Source organism: Sus scrofa, chromosome 6 (genome assembly GCF_000003025.6).
Source record: "Sus scrofa isolate TJ Tabasco breed Duroc chromosome 6, Sscrofa11.1, whole genome shotgun sequence".
NCBI classification, from domain to species: Eukaryota; Metazoa; Chordata; class Mammalia; order Artiodactyla; family Suidae; genus Sus; species Sus scrofa.
In genome coordinates, this window is record NC_010448.4 from 33,731,334 (window position 1) to 33,752,656 (window position 21,323).

General features: G+C 50.0%; 1 protein-coding gene across 1 annotated transcript; it reads left to right on the forward strand.

Moving 5' to 3' along the window:
- On the forward strand, nucleotides 333-17,365 carry SALL1 (spalt like transcription factor 1). The gene is made up of 4 exons (XM_003126987.4): nucleotides 333-719; nucleotides 1,741-1,833; nucleotides 11,108-14,571; nucleotides 15,732-17,365. Exons 2-4 carry the CDS (start codon nucleotides 1,758-1,760, stop codon nucleotides 16,170-16,172), a joined length of 3,981 nt encoding a protein of 1,326 aa, XP_003127035.1. The 5' UTR covers nucleotides 333-719; nucleotides 1,741-1,757; the 3' UTR covers nucleotides 16,173-17,365.

Sequence of the window (21,323 nt, forward strand, 5' to 3'; positions counted from 1 at the left end):
GGGCGCAGGACTTCGGGAACCTTGGAGCGAGAAGACCCCGAGACTCGAGGGGAAGAGCTAGGCTGAGCCGAGGACTGAGCCTCAGGTTCGCGGGCGCCCAAGCCCAGAGGAGGGAGTGCGGGTCCAAGGCTCCCCATTCCGGGCGCGGGTGGGGAGGCTGCATCCCAGCCTGAGGAGATGGAGCTGGTGCGAAAAGTTTGGGCGCCGCGCTCGGCAAATGCCTGAGAGGTGGAGGCGAGCTTCTGCGGGGCCAAACAGCTGCGGACAGGGACCCCCACCCCCACCCCCGCCGCCCCTCTCACTCCCGGCTGGGCTCGGCCACCTCTTCTCCAAGAGCCTGGGGCGCGGCCCCCTCTCCCAGGGCGGGCAGCCCAGGGCTCCCAGTGACTGGCCTTGCCCGGAGCCGGCGAGGCAGGGCCGCGCCTCCCGAGGCCAGGGGAGGGTTGCAGCGCGCCGGGTGAGCGGCGGCCCCTCCCCTCCCCCCGGCTGGAGCTGAACTCGGATCCTAGGCCGGTCCCCGCTCTCCGCCCGCCCCCGGCTCCGCGGCGCCACAGCTGCCGCCGCCTCCCCGCGGAGTGACGCGCCCTGCAGCCAACCGGGGCAGCCGGGGGGGAGGTCCGGGAGGGGTCCTGGGCGGAGCCGGGCCGCCCCCTTATCCCACGGGTTCGGGGCCGCGTCTCCCGAAAACTTCAGCCCTAATTGTCCTGGGAATGTCCGAGGTAGAGAAAGGGGGCAAGCGAGAGCCTGGAGGACTGGGGCCCTTTGAGGCGAATCGGGGTGGCGGGAGAGCTGCCCTCCCCACCCCCCCGAGCCCCAAACCCATCACGTTCCCAAACCTTTCCTTGGTCCTCTTCTCCGCGCCCCCGCGAGCCCGCGATCCAGGGATGGAGAACTCGGGGCGGAGGAGCACCGAGCCAGGCGGCGAGAGGGAGGGAGGCCGGGCCGCGGGCGGGAGGCGGACCGGCGTGGGGCTGGCTCTTCCCCACTCGCTTTTTTTTTTTTTTTTTATGGGGGTGGGGGTGGGCTGCTTTCTGGTAGCTCTTAAAGAAACGAAGAAACACTCACGAAACGGGACTTCCTCCCCCCAAATCCCGCCACGGGACGCCCTCCCCCCGCAGGCCGGCGCGCCTAGCGCCGGAGTTGGGAAGTTCGCCGCTCGCCCGCAGCCCGGGTCCCCAGCCGCCGTCCGGCCCCACCCCCACCCCCTACCCCGAGAGGCTTAATTCCGGGGAGGGCATGCTAATTTGGGTCGGCCCAGCCTGGGATGGGGGGGGGGGAGCGAGGGCGGGAGGCGGGGGGCGCGGGCCGGGGCGCTGGGTGCGCAGAGGCGAGAAGGCAGGCCCCCGGCGGCCCGGCCGCGGAGTCCCGGGCGGTCGCGAAGAGGGTTAACCCAGTGTCGGGCGGCGCGGAGCGCAGAGCCAGCCCCGCGGCCGGCTTATTGGGCCAGCGCGCGGAGAGACAGGGGTCTGCAGCAAATCACGAACTAATTGATTAAGGCGAGCGGGTTTGAATAGCGCTGGCCCGGTGCCAATCGCCTTTCAAAGAGCCCCTCTATGATTAATCGCAATGCATTATTGATAATCATAATTATAGCAGGACACATGCGCGCTGCGCCCGGGGCCGGGGAGCCGGGGAGGGGGCGGGCGGGCCGGCGGGCGGGGGGAGCCGCCGCCGCCGCCGCCGCTCGATTTCCGTAATTTTGAGAAGATTTTTTTTTAGTAATTTTTTATTCTGCCCCAGCTGATGTTTGAGCCAGCATGTCGCGGAGGAAGCAAGCGAAGCCTCAACATTTCCAATCCGACCCCGAAGTGGCCTCGCTCCCCCGGCGAGATGGTGAGTGCTCCGGCCCGCGCCGCGGACACACACACGCGCACACACGCACTGGCACTCACACTCACGCACACTTGGACCCACGCACACGCGGCCGGCCCCCGCGCCCACCGCCCCGCGGTCGCCGCCGCCGCCGCCGCCGAGTCCCCGCTGGCCTTTTTGACTCGGCAATTTTTTTTTCTTTTCAATTTTCAATTTGCCTTTGCTGGGCTTCCCCCTCCTGCCCCGGGGAAAGCAAACACTTCTCTCCGCAGGATCTTTCCGGAGTTGTTGGGTCCTCCTGGGGGGAGGAGAGAGGGCACGCCGGCCTTGTTCCTCTGTCCCAGCTTATCCCGGGAGCGGAGCCCGGGACCCGCTGAACCGTGGCTGGGGCCCGGGTGTCCGGCGGGGCTTGGGGTGCGGGCAGAGGCCGGCCGGCGCCTGACTGCGCGGAGCTCCACGCGCTCTCCCGCGGGCGCCCGGGGCCCCGGCCTGGCCTCCGCCGCCCTGGCCCTGCTGCCTTCGGGAAGGAAGTTTACTTTATGTTCCGGGCTGAACTTGGAGCTTTGGGGGAGCTCCCAGCGCCGCGCTCCCCCCGGTTCCCCAACCCTCCCACCCCTCCTGGGCTCCGCGCGAGGGAATGGGGTGCCTTTGGGAGTTCAGAGCTGCAAGAAGATGGGGACCTGTGTCCGGGCGCTCGCGCCTGATATGCTGGGGTGGAGGCCCGGGTGGAGAGAGCTCTTTGCAGCTAGTTGCTCCCCAGGCAGACTTCGGGAAGACGGGGGGAAAGTGTCGGGGTCCCTCTACCCAAGTTTACCCCCGCATCTCTTCTGCCAATACATGCATTCCCCACCCCACCCCCGCCAGCCCCCAAGTAATCTTTAGACTCGGTCAGCTCTCGCTAAGGATCGTGGTATCTTGCACTTCCAGGAGTGGTAAGGGTCGTTTTTCAGAGCAGGGGGACTATCTAGTCGCCAGAGAAACCCCCTAAAACAGAGGCACTGGCTTCCTCCGACGGAGGCGACAACTGCCGGGTCCCTAAGGGAATGAAGAAGTCCAGAACAAAGTTTGTGTGAGGGAGCTAAGGCAGAGAGAGGGAGAGATCCGGACAGGGAATTGGGGGGTACGGAGGGAACACCCCTCGAATCCCTCTTTACCCCTAAAGGTGTTTCACTTTGGGGTCTCCCGAGCTCCCAGGCCCAGGGCCGGAGGCGATGGAGCGGAGCCCGGGCTCGGTTCCCCAGCACAGTTCTCTTCTGGGTGCAGAAGGACGAGGGCTATCTCTCTCCCCAAACCCCGTCCCCCAGGAGCGGTCCCCGAGACTCCGGACGCCTCTTGGGATGCACCAGTCCCGGGCGTCAATTTGGGGTGTGGAGGAGGGAGCTGGACCCCCTAGAACTCCGAAGCTGCCCTTTGGTGGGCACCTTCTCAGTGCACTCAACTCTGCGGCCGCCTGGGCCCCGCGGTCCCCGGGGCCTTCCTTAGAGGCCTGCGTCTCAGCGGAGCTGGGACGCAGGGAACCGCGCTGAACCCGGGCAGAGACGCGAAGGGAAACCCACCCGCCCTTCGCCCCGGCTGTCCGGAAAGGGGTCTCCTGGTATAGGGGTCCCTGTTAAGAAATTGGGGAGAACCGAGACCGCTTAAGACATTTGTTTACAGTATTTGTCCCCTTCACCCCAGCACTTTCTCAAGCCTCCAGCCTTTCCCAGAGCCCTGCGATTGATTACTCAGTCCTCTGAAAAGAACCTCTGATCCCCGCTTTCCACCCCAGGCGAGGTCCGGGTCCATGGAGGTGAAATTACCAAAGGCCGCTGTAACAGTCTTTTTCCCGGTTTTCTCAGCTGGTTTCTTCTGCATCTCGTCCCCACACATCTTTTCCCAAAGTTTCTGGTGAGACCTTCCGCACCCGTAATACCGTGAAAGTGCACAATTTGTAGAGGACAAACCTAACTAACTGGAGGAGAAAAAAGAGGTTTTTGGGGTTTTTTTTTTTTTTTTTATGTGTGCTGATTTTATATATTTTCAAAATAAAGACTCGGGCTTCGTGGAGAATTGATGCTCCGTAGATCTTTGCCTTTTTACTGTTGCCTTCTGAATCTGGAATTTTTAATAGTTAAGGCTTCTCATAAAGCCATGGCATAAAAAGAGTTCACTACCTCTGACCATTATTATTTATTAGGACTTTTATTTTTTTAGTTTCTTTGAGCATTGAGGTAACTTCATTAAGTAACTGCATCAAGTTTCCTTTCCCTTTTTTTTCTCTTTCTTTTACTTTTTTCCTTCTTTCCTTCCTTCCGCCCTTTCTTCTCTTTTTTTTTTTTTTTCCTTTCTTTCTTTTTTATCGCCCCCAAAGCTGGTTCATTGTCCTAAGAAGCAGTAAACTGTTAGGCATCTTAGGAAACACTCCCCTCCCAGCCCCCTTTCTCACCTCTCCCCACCCCCCTCTCTTTTTCTCCAGTTGTAATGGTTTTAGGTTATGACTGTATTTACATGGTTGAACAATAAGTTTGGGAGAAGCTGCCTAGAGGGTAGATTTTGTAATAGGGTTACAGGATTTAGTATGTTGTAATAATATTAGTACACAACTAATCCTTCTCCATGTCTGATTTACAGAAGGGCCTTGCACCTTACTAGTTGTGAGACACAGAGAAGGGAACCTGACATGCCTCAAAGTTACCTTAAAGAGTCACCCCCTTTTCTGCAGCGTATTCAGCAATCTCTGTTCTTCCCTCCACACAGAACACACACCTCAAGGACTTCCTGGGGCTCCGAGTTTTTTTTGTTTTTAGTTTGCGGGTTTTTTTTTTTTTTTTTCCCCTTCTTCTTCACCTATATCAAGGTGGCTATATTTTTAGAAGATAAACCACTATGTAAACAGCATGGTTACTTTTTCTTTTCTTTTTTTTAAAATTTTATTGGGATATAGTTGGTTTACAATGTTGTAATCTTGAGATGGGCTTAAAATGTGGCACATGAAATGTTGAAGATAACAAAATTCCATCCAGTTGGTGCTCTCAGCAGAGGCTGGCTCCTCCAGCTCCGTGACTTCTGCCCAGAGTGGGACCCAGAAAAGTTTGTAGACCCCAGTTACACTAGCCCTGAAAGAGGGGACTCCCAGGGCTGGGAGCAGCCAGGCTTGCTATGCTGCCTATCACGCCTGTGTGTGTTTTGAGTGTGTGCGCGTGTACAAAGAAAACCCGAGCCAGGCTCAACAGCCCGATGAAACTTGTTCATCGGAACAAGTTCAGGAAAAGATTATTTGGTCAGTCTTATGATGTTCACATTTTCATTCTACTTTAGTGCAGCTATAATGCCCCAAAATAAACTTGGGGAATTTTTCTGCTTCTTACAAAACCAAGATTGTACATATTACTTGTCTCTTAAATGATATTCAACAAGTCTCAAATTACTTATAGAAAGAAGACTGCCATTGGGAACATTCTTTACCGAGATAAATAATTCTAAGGAAAGGGAACATTAAAATTGAATGATTTTGTATGTAGGTTATTTTCTAAAGATTTGGATTTCAGGGGGGCTGTAGGGTGTGTGTTTTGTGTGTGTGTTGGGTTTTTCTTCCTTGGGTGGTGTTTTTTAAGACTCCTGGAACTACATGGATGGCCCACTCAGTCTGCATTCATTTATTAAGAAAGTGTTTCTGTGCTCAGCTTTCCCAAGGAAAAGATAATATTGGAAGAAAGATAAAAACACCATGAACTGCAGATAAAACATTGCCTCTCCTCTAAAGTATCATAAAAATTCCTCTTATTTATATTAATAATGAAATTCTATTATTTACCAAAGTAATTTACTCATTGTGAGCAGCTTAATGGCAACACATTGATTTCTGGGCCCAAAAGGTTAGCGAGAACTATAACGAATTGGTTTTTTTTGAAAAACCGACACCTGCAAGATAAGGCAGTTGGAAAGAAATCATGTTTAATCGGGCTGACTTTAAGTTTGTGTCATGATGGAAGATTCTGGATGAGACCATGCAAACTGTTTGAGGGGACTTGCTTCAGGCTGTACATACTTTCTAAAATGCCACAAATGCACACAAAACGAGCGAAGGGTCGTTGGATGCAAGAGAGGGCTTCTGAAGGTGGACTTGCGATATTGAATGTTTTGTGGTTTATTTTATGTCCAGGTTCACCTATGGTTTATAGGCACGAGTGCCAATTTATAGGTTATTCTTTGGGGGCTTTCTTTCATTTCTCTGTACTTTTGCGGGTAGCAAGTTGTCTTGGCCACCAGTCCTTTAGAAAGCAGAAACCCCACATTTGAATGCAGAGATCTGCCCGAAAAAAAACCTGGGGGAAATCTAGGCAGCCTCGCAGTTCAGTTTTTTTGAAACTGTGAAAAGCCAAGCTCAGTGGAATCACCAGCACCAATTCCTCCTGCAGGCTTAGTTCGGTTTTTCGAGGGTATCTCCTGATCCCGCTAGCCCTATCTTCCAGAATATTCTTAGATGACCAAAACAGCAGTCATTCAGCAGTGGCGCGAAGGAGAGGGTGAATTAGCCTGAGAACCGGCACCCCTCCCCCTCCAAGAGAAAAAAAAAGTTGGTGTGCCAGGCTTTGGAAAACCTAGATGTGTCGAGCTGTTTTAACCTTTGCTAGCCTCCTCCCATGCAGAGGTGACAAGGTCCAGATCATAATATGTCCTTCGGTATCTTCCCAGTGACCCCCAAATTGAGTCTTGCTAGTCACTTAGCAGGAAGTTCCTAGTTTATTTTAGTTTCACCTTATCAGCTTGGCTTCTTTTCCTAACCTTATTCCCCTGTCACCCTCAGATGCCAGACCCCCAAAGGGGAAGATTGACAGGTAGTTCCCATAGCTCAGTTTTACCCTCAAACAACAGGGATTTAGTTTCTTGTGCCTTTGCCAATGTTTATGTAGTCAAAGTTTAGATCTCGCCTTAAGCAGTTTCTTTTACGCGTCACTGGAATAGGAAAGCCACAAAGAAGTTTTTGAACAAACCCTTGCAACTGGAACCCCATCTAGTGTTCAGTTTGATTCATCCAAAGGGAAGACATTTTCCCCTTTCATTTATTGTGTACATTAGGTGGGCTGGTTATCACGATTTTCAAAGGACTGTCTTGTCCGTGTTGTTATTTTTTTTTTTTTTTTCAGAGATTTCCCTTGTAGCCTTCCACCCGAGAATCTCCTAATCCTGCTCACAACACGGAGGGAGCTTGAAGGGGGCCAGTAAAATGTGGCATTTGGTCGCATCTTCCACAGGACAAAACTTAAGACGCTACAGAAAATATGCAGAGCATATGTGCTGGTGTTTAAAATTGCTTTGGAATCTTAAGCTGGACATTCAGATGCAGGCTTTTCCCAGGTCCGTGAAAGAAAAAGGAAAAACAAAACCAAACCGAAAAAAAAAAAAAAAAGATAAAAGACCAATCAATCAAAAATGTTTGTGATAGGCTTTCTAAATTGGCCTACGAAAGAGGAGCAGCCTGTGAATACTGCAGGTTCCAACATCACAATCTTGAGAGGTTTTATGAAAAATGTTAATGTGCTCGGAAGGTGATGGGAAGCAACACCACGAGGGGTCTTGCCGAGGAACTCCAAAAAAGAACCCTAAACGTGGTACAGTGGGGCTGTTGTTTTGTTTTGGTTTGTTTCTTTCTTTCTTTTTTTTTTTTCCCCTGGCTGGTGAAACCTTTCCGTGTGGGACATAGTTTTATTTTTGTTTTCTCAGCAGACAGACAGACTGGCACACTTTAATTTTCTGCCTCCTGTTCCGCAGTGTTGAGTTCAGAGGATGAAAAACTGACACATTTGAATTGGGCATCAAGTACCTAAATAGCACCCAAAGAACCCAAACATCTGGGATTTTCATATAAATAGGATGGAGCTGCAAGTTCACCACCTCCTTCCCTGACTCAGAGGTGGGGGGGGGAGAACCCCAGAAAATTCCGCATATATCTCTTTGTGTGTACATAGTTAGAAAACCACTACTTCTGAAATTTTCCTGTATGACCACAGTTACAAAATTACTTTTCATTTGCATGCAAAATCCATAGAAGAGACTCTGGAATATTATTTTCCCCATAGTACAGGGAACGAGGCAACTGTATTTTATTTACTATAATGGGGTCACCGGTTGCAATCCTGTGTAACAGATTCTTGAGAGAGATAGAAGATACCAGACGGTCAGAAAAATGAATTAGAACGTGTGTGTGTGTGTGTGTGTGTGTCTTTTCACAACTTAAAATATTTCCTTTGGTAGTTAAAGATTCAAACTAGTCCTGGTGTTTGGTCTTTTTTTTTTTTTTTTTTTTATAACCCTGTTTCACTGGAATTCTGTTCAGAATGCAGATAGATTTAAAGTTAAGAACTATAATAGTGGAGCCACACCTGCTTTTGAAATAAATCAAAATACATATCAAGTTTTTTTTTCTTGGTGTTCATAAACATCGAGAAATTAAATTAGTTGACTCTACAGTGAGACCGAATGTCAGCTTATTAAAATGTTGTGAAAATTGAAGCTAAAACATGGGCAGCTCTTGTAACACAGTCTCTTTCTTAGAAGCAAGCAGACTTTTTTTTTTTTTAAGTGTCTATATTTTCCATCCAGTTAGCACAATCCTAAATATAAAAATGTTCAGGTTGAAAAACTTAAAAATTCTCAAGTGAGTCTTGAAGCAGCACAAATGGAGAATTCGAGCCCAGGAAAGTAATAATCAGCTAACTCCTGCAAAGTAACCTTCCTTTTATTTTCTCTATATATTATGAGAATATCAGATGTTTGCACGTTATAAAGAATTAAAATGCCCTTTAATCGTGAGCACAGATGTGCTAAATATTTGAAGCAACTACATTGTAATGTGTACAATTGATGAAGTCAGTTTTCTGATTTCCCTTGCTAGTTATTTAGTTCTGAATCTGTCATTATTTGTCTAAGCCCAGCTGACCAAGCAAAACTGTGTTTTAAAGTGGCTTTATGTTTTGATAAATGTGAGCTGGTTGAAAAGTATTTTCCACTGAATGCAGAGCTTAATAGAACATGCTGACATAATAGTTTTAATGCATTTTGTTGAAAATGTGTGAACAAACAGAATAGCTTTTGTTCCTTCATAATTGGCTGTAAAAGTAGATGGAAACATAACCATTACATATGGAAATGTGCAAAGAGAAAGAAATAACATTTCTGTTGAATATATTAGGAATTGCATTTCCTAGTTTAAAATAAGCGTCTGAAATGGATGCATCATTTAAAATTGGTTGTCAAAATACGAAGCTTTCAACAGAATTTTTGTCACATTATTTTTGTCCCGAGTTAAGCAACATAACTTTAGCAAATTTCATTTAATATTTTGTTTATATTATTTTAAGGCAGAGAGAGAGAGACAGAAAGGGTTTCAAACAGCACCTTGAATGTGCATAGGAATCCTGTGCCAGTTAGGATGATTAAACATTCAATTAAAACGGAATCATTATTGGTATTTTCTGCCACAACTTAAGATTTGTTTGGTATTGTTAATGCATTTTGCACTATACCCTTGCGGAGATTAAAAGATGGGTATTAGGAAAGCTAGCTTGTTAAGTATAACTTAGCTGCCCAAATAACACTCCCAGTGTGCACACATTTGGCGTACTTTACCAGGGCTTCTAATCAGCTTCAGCATCACTCAAGGCAAAGAGAGTTAAGGAATTTTCAGAAGTTAGTATCAGGGTATTAATTATATTTTCTGGAAGGCAAAACTACTCAGGCTTTTTCTTTAAAAAAAAAAAGATGTTTACTACAAAGAGGCAAATGCTGGCTCTTTTGAGTTGACTCTTAAGTGTCTTGGAAAAGCAGCATTTTGAGATTGCATTTATTCATATTTGCAATTAGTTTTTTTTTTTCTCCCCCTGCAAGTTTTCTGGGAGATTCAATTTGGAAGTCATGGAAACTAACTATTATCTGATTCAGTTCTGCAGAAAAGCATGCAGGGAGGTAATCCTTGAATTAAACAGTTTTTTTTTTTTTTTTTTTTTCCTCCACAGCCTTCAGAGATGACCACACACCATTTGTACAACAGAAGTTGGTGTTCCCCATGCTGGGCAAACAATGGGACGCCATCCTGTCTTTGAATAGGATGTTAGCTTGGAGTTGGAGATTTTTATGTTTAATTTACAAATGGATCTTAGTGAGAAGAAATCTGAGCAACCAGTGGAAACAAACATGAAATAAAGGGATTTTATAATGAAAAGTTCAGGACAATCTGTTAAACAATTGATAACAGTTAAGAGCAAACTGTTTTTAAAGACATTCAGACCAGGAGAATTGCAAAGCATTTCCAAACTGGAAACCAAGAATTATTTCTTTGCTTCCCCTTAACTGCACATCCTTCTTTAAGTTGATGTGTAATCAGAAACGTAAATCTCATGCCAGTTTTTACAGATAGAGCACTTTTAATGAAACATTTAGAGGCATAACGTTGCCATTTGGAGCATAGTGGCATATAGTCCTCAGTTAGTAGAATGGTAGCCATGATTGCATTAATTTTAAAAATGAACATGCCATGGGATGATGTATAGGTGCCAGGCAGGCCTTGAAACGGATTATGATCGCTGTGTTTCTCGTGTGTGTGTGTGTGTGTGTGTGTGTGTGTGCACGCACGCACGCACGCACGCACGCATGTTGCTTTCTCCTTTGTATTCAGCTGAGTCCTGAGAGGTCTGGAGGATTTGTTACTGATGTGGCTGAAGTGTGTTTGTCACGGATCAGAAGGAGCTCAGGTTCTAGGTAGGGGCTGGAGGTGATTTCCAAGTTGTCAGTCTTCAGCTTGGTGATATGCATTTTTTTTTTTCTCCCTTGTCAACCACTGATTGGAACCTGAATGACTACAAATTAGTTTAGTGACAGAACAAACTGTCACAGATATCTTTGAATCAGTTGAAAATGAATAAGGTTGACAGAAACTCAAGAGCCTAATAAGTCCTCAGAATGGTGGCCGGACCCTCTCTGGATGAGTGGAGAATACGGTGTATAAAATATTGGAAATCAATATTTTGCTATGGAATTTCATTAGGCACCAATGTCGGCAGTTTATAGTATTTTATATTTTGATGGATAACCTGGAGGCCGGGGCTCCCGGAGATACCAGATTGATAGGAAGTCCTCCAACAGCCTTAAGATTTAATTCTGAACGTTCTTAGGGAATATTGATTGGTCTTCAGGGGCCATAGTTTTGAGTTTTGCCGGCAAAAAAGAATTGACCACCTTCTTTCTCCTTTTTCGAAGTCACAGGTGGCTCCAGGTGTCCTGGCTCCCTCGCTAACCCCGCTCCTTTTGACGTTTGCAGGAGACGCGGAGAAGGGTCAACCCAACCGCACCACTAAGAGCAAGGATGCCCACGTCTGCGGCCGGTGCTGTGCCGAGTTCTTTGAATTGTCAGATCTTCTGCTCCACAAGAAGAGCTGCACGAAAAACCAACTCGTTTTAATCGTAAATGAGAGTCCAGCCTCTCCCCCTGAACCCTTCTCCCCCAGTCCCTCTCCCCATCATCCCGATGAACAAATGAATGACACGGTTAACAAAACAGAGCAAGGAGACTGCAGCGACCTTCCAGAACACCACGGGCCGGACAGGGAAGAGTCCATGGAGGTGGAGGCCCCGGTGGCTAACAAAGGCGGCAGTGGCCCCCTGGGTGGCAGCAGCGATGGCAGTGGGCCCCCCAGCTGCAGCAGCAGCAGCAGCAGCAGCAGCAGCAGCAGCAGCAGCAGCTCCTGCACAGGTACCTCAGCGATCACAACCTCTCTACCTCAACTCGGGGACCTGACAACACTGGGCAACTTCTCGGTGATCAACAGCAACGTCATCATCGAGAACCTCCAGAGCACCAAGGTGGCGGTGGCCCAGTTCTCCCAGGAAGCGAGGTGCAGTGGGGCCTCCGGAGGCAAGCTGGCCGTCCCAGCCCTGATGGAGCAGCTCTTAGCTCTGCAGCAGCAGCAGATCCACCAGCTGCAACTGATCGAACAGATTCGTCACCAAATACTGCTGTTGGCGTCTCAGAACGCAGACTTGCCAGCATCTTCTAGTCCTTCTCAAGGTACTTTACGAACATCTGCCAACCCTTTGTCCACCCTAAGTTCCCATTTATCTCAGCAGCTGGCGGCAGCAGCTGGGTTAGCACAGAGCCTCGCTAGCCAGTCTGCCAGCATCAGCGGTGTGAAACAGCTCCCCCCAATCCAGCTACCTCAGAGCAGTTCTGGCAACACCATCCTTCCATCCCACAGCGGCTCTTCCCCCAGTGTTAACATCTTGGCGGCAGCAGTGACCACCCCGGCCTCCGAGAAAGCGGCTTCGAGCGCGGGGGCCGCCCAGGCCGGCAACCCGGCCGTCTCAGCAGCCTCCTCACCAGCTTTCGCAATAAGCAGTTTATTGAGTCCTGCATCTAATCCACTTCTACCTCAGCCGGCCCCTGCTAACTCGGTTTTCCCCACCCCTTTGCCCAACATCGGAACGACGGCAGAGGATTTAAACTCCTTGTCCGCCTTGGCCCAGCAAAGAAAGAGCAAGCCACCAAATGTCACCGCCTTCGACGCGAAAAGCGCTTCCGACGAGGCGTTCTTCAAACACAAGTGCAGGTTCTGCGCGAAGGTCTTCGGAAGCGACAGTGCCTTGCAGATCCACCTCCGTTCCCACACAGGAGAGAGGCCCTTCAAGTGTAACATCTGTGGGAACAGGTTCTCCACCAAGGGGAACCTCAAGGTCCACTTTCAGCGCCACAAAGAGAAGTACCCTCACATCCAGATGAACCCCTACCCGGTGCCTGAGCACTTGGACAACATCCCCACCAGTACCGGCATCCCCTACGGCATGTCCATCCCTCCGGAAAAGCCCGTCACCAGCTGGCTGGACACCAAACCCGTCCTGCCCACCCTGACCACCTCCGTCGGCCTCCCGTTGCCCCCCACCCTCCCGAGCCTCCCCCCCTTCATCAAGACCGAAGAGCCAGCCCCCATCCCCATCAGCCACTCTGCCGCCAGCCCCCCGGGCTCCGTCAAAAGTGACTCCGGGGCTCCCGAGCCGGCCCCGAGAAACCCAGGTGGGCTCCCGGAGGAGGCAGACGCGCCCGCTGGGCCACCCTCCAGTGGCAAAAGCGAAGACAGCGGCGTGGGCCCCAGCTCAGCCCCGGCCGTGAGCACCAGCGCTCTGGGCTCCCTGGCCCCCGACGGCGGCCCGGGCAGTGCCTCCACGTTCACCAACCCTTTGTTGCCGCTCATGTCCGAGCAGTTCAAGGCGAAGTTTCCCTTCGGGGGACTCTTGGACTCAGCTCAGGCCTCAGAGACGTCCAAGCTTCAACAGCTGGTGGAAAACATTGACAAGAAGGCCACGGACCCCAACGAGTGTATCATCTGCCACCGGGTCCTCAGTTGTCAGAGTGCCCTGAAGATGCACTACCGGACCCACACCGGGGAGAGGCCATTTAAGTGTAAGATCTGCGGCCGGGCTTTCACCACGAAAGGGAACCTTAAAACCCACTACAGTGTCCATCGTGCGATGCCGCCGCTCAGAGTCCAGCATTCCTGCCCCATCTGCCAGAAGAAGTTCACCAACGCTGTGGTCCTACAGCAGCACATCCGCATGCACATGGGGGGCCAGATCCCCAACACCCCAGTCCCTGACAGCTACCCCGAGTCCATGGAGTCCGACACGGGCTCCTTCGATGAGAAGAACTTTGATGACCTAGACACCTTCTCCGATGAAAACATGGAAGACTGTCAGGAGGGCAGCATCCCGGACACGCCCAAGTCCGCGGATGCGTCCCAAGACAGCCTGTCTTCCTCGCCTTTGCCTCTCGAGATGTCGAGCATCGCCGCTTTGGAAAACCAGATGAAGATGATCAATGCCGGCCTGGCGGAGCAGCTGCAGGCCAGCCTGAAGTCGGTGGAGAACGGGTCGGTCGAGGGGGACGTGCTGACCAACGACTCGTCCTCAGTGGGTGGTGACATGGAGAGCCAAAGTGCTGGCAGCCCGGCCATCTCAGAGTCTACCTCCTCCATGCAGGCTCTGTCCCCATCCAACAGCACCCAGGAATTCCACAAGTCACCCAGCGCCGAGGAGAAGCCACAGAGAGCCGGAGCCAGTGACTTTGCCAATGGCTTGTCGCCCACCCCCGTGAATGGTGGGGCTTTGGACTTGACATCCAGTCACACGGAGAAAATCATCAAGGAAGATTCTTTAGGGATCCTCTTCCCGTTCAGAGACCGGGGTAAATTTAAAAACACTGCTTGCGACATTTGTGGCAAGACCTTTGCTTGTCAGAGTGCCTTGGACATTCACTACAGAAGTCATACCAAAGAGAGACCATTTATTTGCACAGTCTGCAATCGTGGCTTTTCCACCAAGGGTAATTTGAAGCAACACATGTTGACACATCAGATGCGAGATCTACCATCACAGCTCTTTGAGCCCAGTTCCAACCTTGGCCCCAATCAGAACTCGGCGGTGATTCCCGCCAACTCGTTGGCATCTCTCATTAAGACAGAGGTCAACGGCTTCGTGCATGTGACTCCTCAGGACAGTAAGGACACCCCCACGGGGCACGTTCCTTCGGGGCCTCTGTCCTCCTCCGCCGCCACGTCCCCAGTTCTGCTCCCAGCTCTGCCCAGGAGAACCCCCAAACAGCACTACTGCAACACGTGTGGCAAGACCTTCTCCTCGTCGAGTGCCCTGCAGATCCACGAGAGAACTCACACTGGAGAGAAGCCCTTTGCTTGCACTATTTGTGGAAGAGCATTCACAACAAAAGGCAATCTTAAGGTATCTCTCCATCTGCACCTCACCCAGACCCACCCCGGCAGCCCCCTCTCTCTCCCCCTCGGCCACCGACGGTTTGTAATGCATGCTCCCAGAGTCCTCGGCCCAGAGGGTCAGGGAGAGCGTTCCTGGAGGGAACCTGCTGTGTGGGGCTGATCCGGAGCCACGCGGGTGCCCGTGCAGGTCAGGATCCCGGCAGGGACCGGGGCGGGCTGTGCCGCCTGGAGAAGGTCAGAGCGCATTGAATAATCTGGTACCTAAGCGGAGCAGCGGCCCAGCTCCGTTGTCTCCGCTAAGTGCACCAAATGAATTGCTTTACCTACCAAGGCAGACAGCCCGGCGTTGCCATGGGGTATTGATTAAAGACCTCCATGCGGCCTGTGTGCTGCCCGTATCACTTAATAATTACAGTTCTCCGCGGCGTGGGCCTCTATTTCTTCATAACTCTGCAGTCCAGCCTGGTTTGTCTTTCTAAAAATGGTAACGTCACCGCTCTGCTAATGGGTATTATGATAATTGATTATACAACAGGTCCTCCTGATCTGTGTTGGAGAGAAAGCAAATATGCTTAAGTTCTAGAGCAACAGAGGAGCCCTCTCACTGTGTACATTTTTCTGTTGACAGAGTATTTCTCCAGAGATCGCTGCCAGTAATGTGAGATGAATAATTACTTTCTGGCTCTTTCTCTCCACGCACGGGCCCTCCAATGGGCAATCAGTGAGGGGCACTTGCTTCCCATCTGAGAAGGACATTTATAGGCTAAAGGGTGTCAGATACAATACTTACCAGGGCAATGAGAGTGGACATAACAATTCTAACCCTGAAAGGAGCTATCTGCGACGGACTGGCTTGCTTGAGGCCATTATAAGCTAAATACAGGTAATAAAAATGGAGTAAGTAAGGCATCCTTGCCCAGGCAGAGGAGAGGCGGCCCAGGGCTGCAGAGAGCAGACACCTTATTACCCGCAGACTGGAGTGGACGGTGCTTGTTCCCCTTCCCACTGTCGGGCCCATAATAAGAACAGACATCACAGCCCCTCGCCTTGTCATGTGTTGGGATATGAGCTGAGACAGATTCCACTATTAAGCTTCTCCCTTCCTCTCCCCCCCCCACTTTTTTTCCTCCCCTGCCCCCCCCCCGCCTCTTCACCCCCCCCCCCCAGGTACACATGGGCACTCATATGTGGAACAGCACCCCTGCACGCCGAGGTCGCCGGCTCTCCGTGGATGGCCCCATGACATTTCTAGGAGGCAATCCTGTCAAGTTCCCAGAAATGTTCCAGAAGGATTTGGCGGCCAGGTCAGGAAGCGGGGATCCTTCCAATTTCTGGAATCAGTATGCAGCAGCGCTCTCCAACGGGCTGGCCATGAAGGCCAACGAGATCTCAGTCATTCAGAACGGCGGCGTCCCTCCCGTTCCTGGCAGCCTGGGCAGCGGGAGCAGCTCACCTATTAGCGGGCTGACAGGAAACCTGGAGAAGCTCCAGAACTCAGAGCCCAGCGCGCCCCTGGCTGGCCTGGAGAAGATGGCAAGCAGCGAGAACGGAACCAACTTCCGTTTCACCCACTTCGTGGAAGACAGCAAAGAGATCGTCACAAGTTAAAGCCACTCTGGCTGGAGAAGGAGCATCCCCCGTCCCCAATGAGACCCACGGTTGCTTCCTACTCCTTTTGCCCCCCCGCCCCGCCCTGCCCCGAGCCCCCCTGGCCTTCTTGGTTCCCCCAGATCTCTGAACTACAACGTTCTGAAGACATTCTTTTATACCTTGTTCCACTTCTAGAGTTCTAAGAAAGCTTATTTATTAGTGATATAACCTTGCTTTGCAAACAGAATGCAAGCGTTAACTTTGGTCTTCTGTATTTTGGGACTAAATACTAATTGACTAGAGTCCTGTAAACTTGCTGTAACATTTATGGCAATTGCAAGTTGCCCTGCTAGGCGGTCTTCATCTGGCATTAACTTATTTTCTATATCCAGTTTAATATGAATCTGGTGTTGATGCAATGCCTCAGTGATGCATTAGATCTCTAATAAAGTCTGTATATAAATGTACACTTTGATCCTGCTGGAAAAATTTTATCAGCAAACACATGGTCTAATCTCTCGAAACAAATTTAAGGGAAGAACTGAACATACAGACTGAACTGTGTGGTTCTTTGAAAGGTGTGGGTTTGGGTTTGGGTTTTGGTTTGGTTTTTTTTTTTTTTTTTTTTTTTGATTTTGATTCTAAAATTCAACCTGCATTTTTTTTTTTTTTTGGTAGATTTAACCATTTCCGTTTTGAACTGCTCTTTGTATCGTGCTTTTTACTTGAGTCGTCCTCAATGTTAATAAGTTTCTGTACAGTGATAAGCACGCAGAATCCTTTAGAAAAAAAATACAAGTGTTGTTTTGGTAGTTGAAACTGAGACGTAACATTTTGCCTTGTAGGTATATTCACAATAGAAAATGTGTGCTGGAATTTCACAATGCTGCTAAGTATAGCATCTTGAACAACCTTCAGTGGAGAAAACGTAGATGCTCTTGTATATACAAAGAAATATCACTTTCATTAAAATGTACATATATGTTCCTTACAAGAGCAAATGCTTCTTCTTGATCAAGAGAGCAGGTATAGTGTTTGTTTATTTTGTATTAGGTATGGAAGAAAAAAAAATTGGACTGTTACATGCACTTTCTTGGAAAGTTGAAAGGAAAGGGGGGAGGGGTCCAATTTCTTTAACATTTAATACTTACTAACAACAGAGATACTGTAATTTTACTCAAGTAATCAAATACATTTTTTTTTGCAACAGATAAAAACAAAATACTGTGTCTGTGTTTCTAGAGTGCATTTCTATTTAGCCAGGCCCCGAAATGGATTTTAACATTTCCCCAGGCACCCGTAAATAGTGTGTGTGTATCTCTCTCTAAATAAGGAATTGTAAAAGGCATGAGAGAAACAGGTTTGCATGGGCATGTGTTTTCTTTTTTTCCTTTTTTAAATTTGGAGGATCCCAGTATGGATTACTTGTCTGGCCACTCTTTTTACAATCCCCCTGCCCCCTCCTCCCCCGCCCAAAAAAAGGGGAAAAATGATATGGAATAAAAAGTTGTTATTGGACGTTCCATCTGGCCAGGTAAGTTTCTTAAGCAGGACATTTGTGCCCACGGAGACATCATCGGCTTTATTTCAACTGTTCCGGTTTCACTTCCCGTAATTGGGTCCTTTTCCAGGCCGCTGAGAGCAGCATGGCTGGAGAATTCCCGGTGCAGCGGGGGTTATATAATCTGACTCTGAAAACTGGGCCTCGACCCAGAGAGGTCAACTTGGTCTTTATTTAATTAGTCTTTTAGGCATTTAAACACACTCGCATATTTGAAAAAAAAAGTGCATGACAAAGGATACATAGAGTCGGTTTGAGCATTTGCATCATCAAAATTCAATCTGATTCTTCCTCTCTCCCTTTTGTTCTAGTGGAAACATGTTTTCCTCCTGAGCACTCTTTTGGGGTAAGCAATCGGACGGGGTGGAAGTTGGTGCCTAGCGGGGTCAGCAAGTTTTTCCTTCCAGAGAGGCTGTGAACTGCGGCAGCCGGTGGCCCTGCGCCCAGGTAAGGGAGAAGCGTCGGGGCCACCTTCCAGGAGAAGTTTCCACCGGGGCACAGGTCATTTCATGGCCACTCGGGGCGCACCTCCCCAGGCTGGGTGGTCTGGGGGCCCCGGCGGGGCGTGCCCAAAGATGGGCGCTGACCGCCCGCGGGGGCCATGTGGCGGTGGGCGGGCGGGCGCCCCAGACCGGGAGAGGGCGGGGACACCGTGGCGCGGGCCGGCGGCTGCGGAGCTTCGCCCGGACCTTTCAGCACGCTAGCTTGATTGCACCTCTCGAGTCCCGGCCACGCCGCCCCCATAGAGACCCCTCTGCTCTAAAGAGGGGACAAGGTGGGATTCTGGCAGCTCTTATTCAACACCGGACAGGGGCCGGATGTTTCCGCTACGAAGGAGGCCCCCATCCCCTTATCAGGGCTGGGCTCCAAGACGACGGGGTGTCCAGGCCCGCATGGTCTGAGGATTGGGGCGCTTCTCCCAGGATCGAGCCTGGGACCAGCTGGGGCATCCGAGGGCTATCCGCCACCGAGAGGGACTGGCGCACACGCGCCTCAATCACCTCCTGGGTTCCCGCGTCCCCGCTCTGCACGCGTCTTTCCAAAGGCGCCCCTTCCGTCGGCAGAGAGCCCCGACGCGGGCTCCCCCGTACACGCCCACGGCGGGAGCCTGCAGGCCGGGCCCCCTCCCCACCCCTGCCCCCATCCTGGGGCTCCCACCCGCGGCGGGTGCGGGGGTCACTGCCCTGAGCCACCCGGACTGCGAGTCCACTTCCGCCAGGCAGGCGGCTGGGGCGGGGAGCGGGTGCTTTTTTCTCCCCCCTCTCACCCCCCACCTCCTCGCTTCTAGCGTTTTCTGATGAGCTAAAGGGAGCAAAGGCAGCTCTTGCTTTGGCCGGACTTGCTGAGGCGACTGAAGCCCTTAGGAGAAGGTCGGCGCCTGGGTTCTGGGTCTCACCCGGCGCCTCCGTCCCCGCTTTGGCCCCGGCCTAGGCATGCAGGGATCCACTGTCTTTCCAATCTATGGATCCTCACCTGCCCGCTCCCTTCCCATTCATTTCTAAAACAAGACATCGCCCTCAGCCTGCTTCCTCTCTCTGTGTGAGACATCACTCGGCTTTTGGGCTCCGGCAGGCAGAAGAGAAATGAATTTATAAAGCAAAAGGGTTTATTTTAAAGCAGATGTGAACACACCGTCCCCACCCCCCTCCCGTCAAGCCTCGTCTTTTTCACCTTTCTTTTCTCCCTTTCTGAAATGTGAAGTGCGTCGAGATAGTTTTGGAATCGCCGAGAACCGAATTTCCTGGGTTGCTGCTGCCTGAAATGACTAAGGCCAAGGTCACACACATTTTTAACTAAAAACTATTGATTTTGGGGACATGGCCCCCAGTTCCTTTTTTTTTTGGACATATAACTTGTACAAAGAAAACAGAAAAGTACGGCGAATGGTAGAACAACGCCCTTGTGCCCATCGCTCAAGATTTAGTTACCACCTTGGGGAGGGGGGCATGAATTTTTGCGGAACTATGCTTTTCTTTTTCTCTCTGTCTCACTGTGTGGCTGTCATTCTTTCCCCTTCTTCTGGTCCCTTCTCTTCTCATCTTTCCTTCCCTGTATTACCTTTTTTTTTTTTTTTCCTTTTCTCCCCCTTCATCACTGCTCCCCACTCCTAAACACACACACACACACACACACACACACACACACACACACACACACACACGCTTCCTTCTTTCTGGAAAATAGACTTGGAAGAGCAAGTTTGGTGACTGACAGGAACTTCGGGGGTAAAAAGTAAGACCAGTGACAGACTCAAGCTAGCCAAAGCTCCTCAGGCCAGTGACTGGGGCAGAGAGCAGGGTAAGGCGGGAACAGTTTCCTGCAGATCAATTGGAAATTCCTGAGGCTCATCCTGCATCCTCCTGGGCTGGGTTTGTTCAACTGATGCTTATGGGAGTAGGGGTGTGTGTGTGCATTTTTTGTTTTTTTTTTTTTTAATTAAAAAAAAAAGTGTCATAAGGAACATCCAAAATGATTTGCAGTTGACATAAATTTCTAGCAGCAGATTATTTGCTTATTGTTTTTGGCGTGTTGCGAATGTCAAGAATGAGAGAACTTAAAAAAAAAAAAAAAAACTCCCACTCTGTTCAAACTTAGCAGTCCTGTTAAAAGAAATAAAACACTGGCGTCTTTTTACTAGGAGTTCCATACTCCTACCCCAAATGAAACAAATGTCAGAGGGGGTAACAAAGTGGGAAAAAATGTAAAGTGAATTTCAAAGGGTTCCACAGTGGAGCGCAATCTGAGATTCACAGAAAGTGGAGACGGATAAGACAGGAATTAGGTCATCTCGTCCAGACCCCAGGAAATATGTTTAGATCAAAGCCTGCTCTGTTAGAATAAACAAAACAGGGCCCAATGGGCCTTACCAATATTTTCATCTCCGTGCTAAGAGCTGCTAATCTAACCAGCTCTATTTGATGAAAGGGGGGAAAAATTACAACTGTAAAAATGGCCACGTAAAAAAAAGTCCTCTCAACTATACTAGGAAGATAAAGATTTAGATTTGAGCTAAAAAGTAACAAGATCCAGGCCCAGATCAACACAAACTTCCTGGAATTTTAGCAGTAAGTAAATTATCTAATCCCAGCCCATTGTTCCCTCTTTGCCACTGCTTCCCCACCCCCCCCACCCCCTGCCATTGAGCATACCAGATGATTTCCATAAAAAAATTGTTAAATTTTAACTGCGGTCTAAGAACATTGCAGGAGGCAGACTTTTGGGTTCACTTACTCTACATTCCTTAAAGACCTACCCCCACCAGCCCCCCCCCTTCCATCCCATCCCTGCACCCCAGGTGGGGGCTGCAGGCTGGCCTTTATTGTTTGGAGTTGGTACTTTAAGCCCCGTCTTCAAGTTTGGTCTGTCTTTCCACGAAGGGCAGAGAAGAGGTGGGAGCTTGTGTCCCTAAGCCGGGCTTTGGGTCTAGCTGGCAAGCCGTAGGTGTTTTGGCAGTTAAGCCCAAGTCCTGGGCAAGGCTCTCTTTCCCTGAAGAGTTTGATGGTCTTAAACCAACTGCCAGAGACCATTTGATAGATAGAAACATCCAGAAAAGGGACAGGAAATCCCAGAGAAGGAAAATTCACCCAGGCTAAATCCAGGGTTTGTCG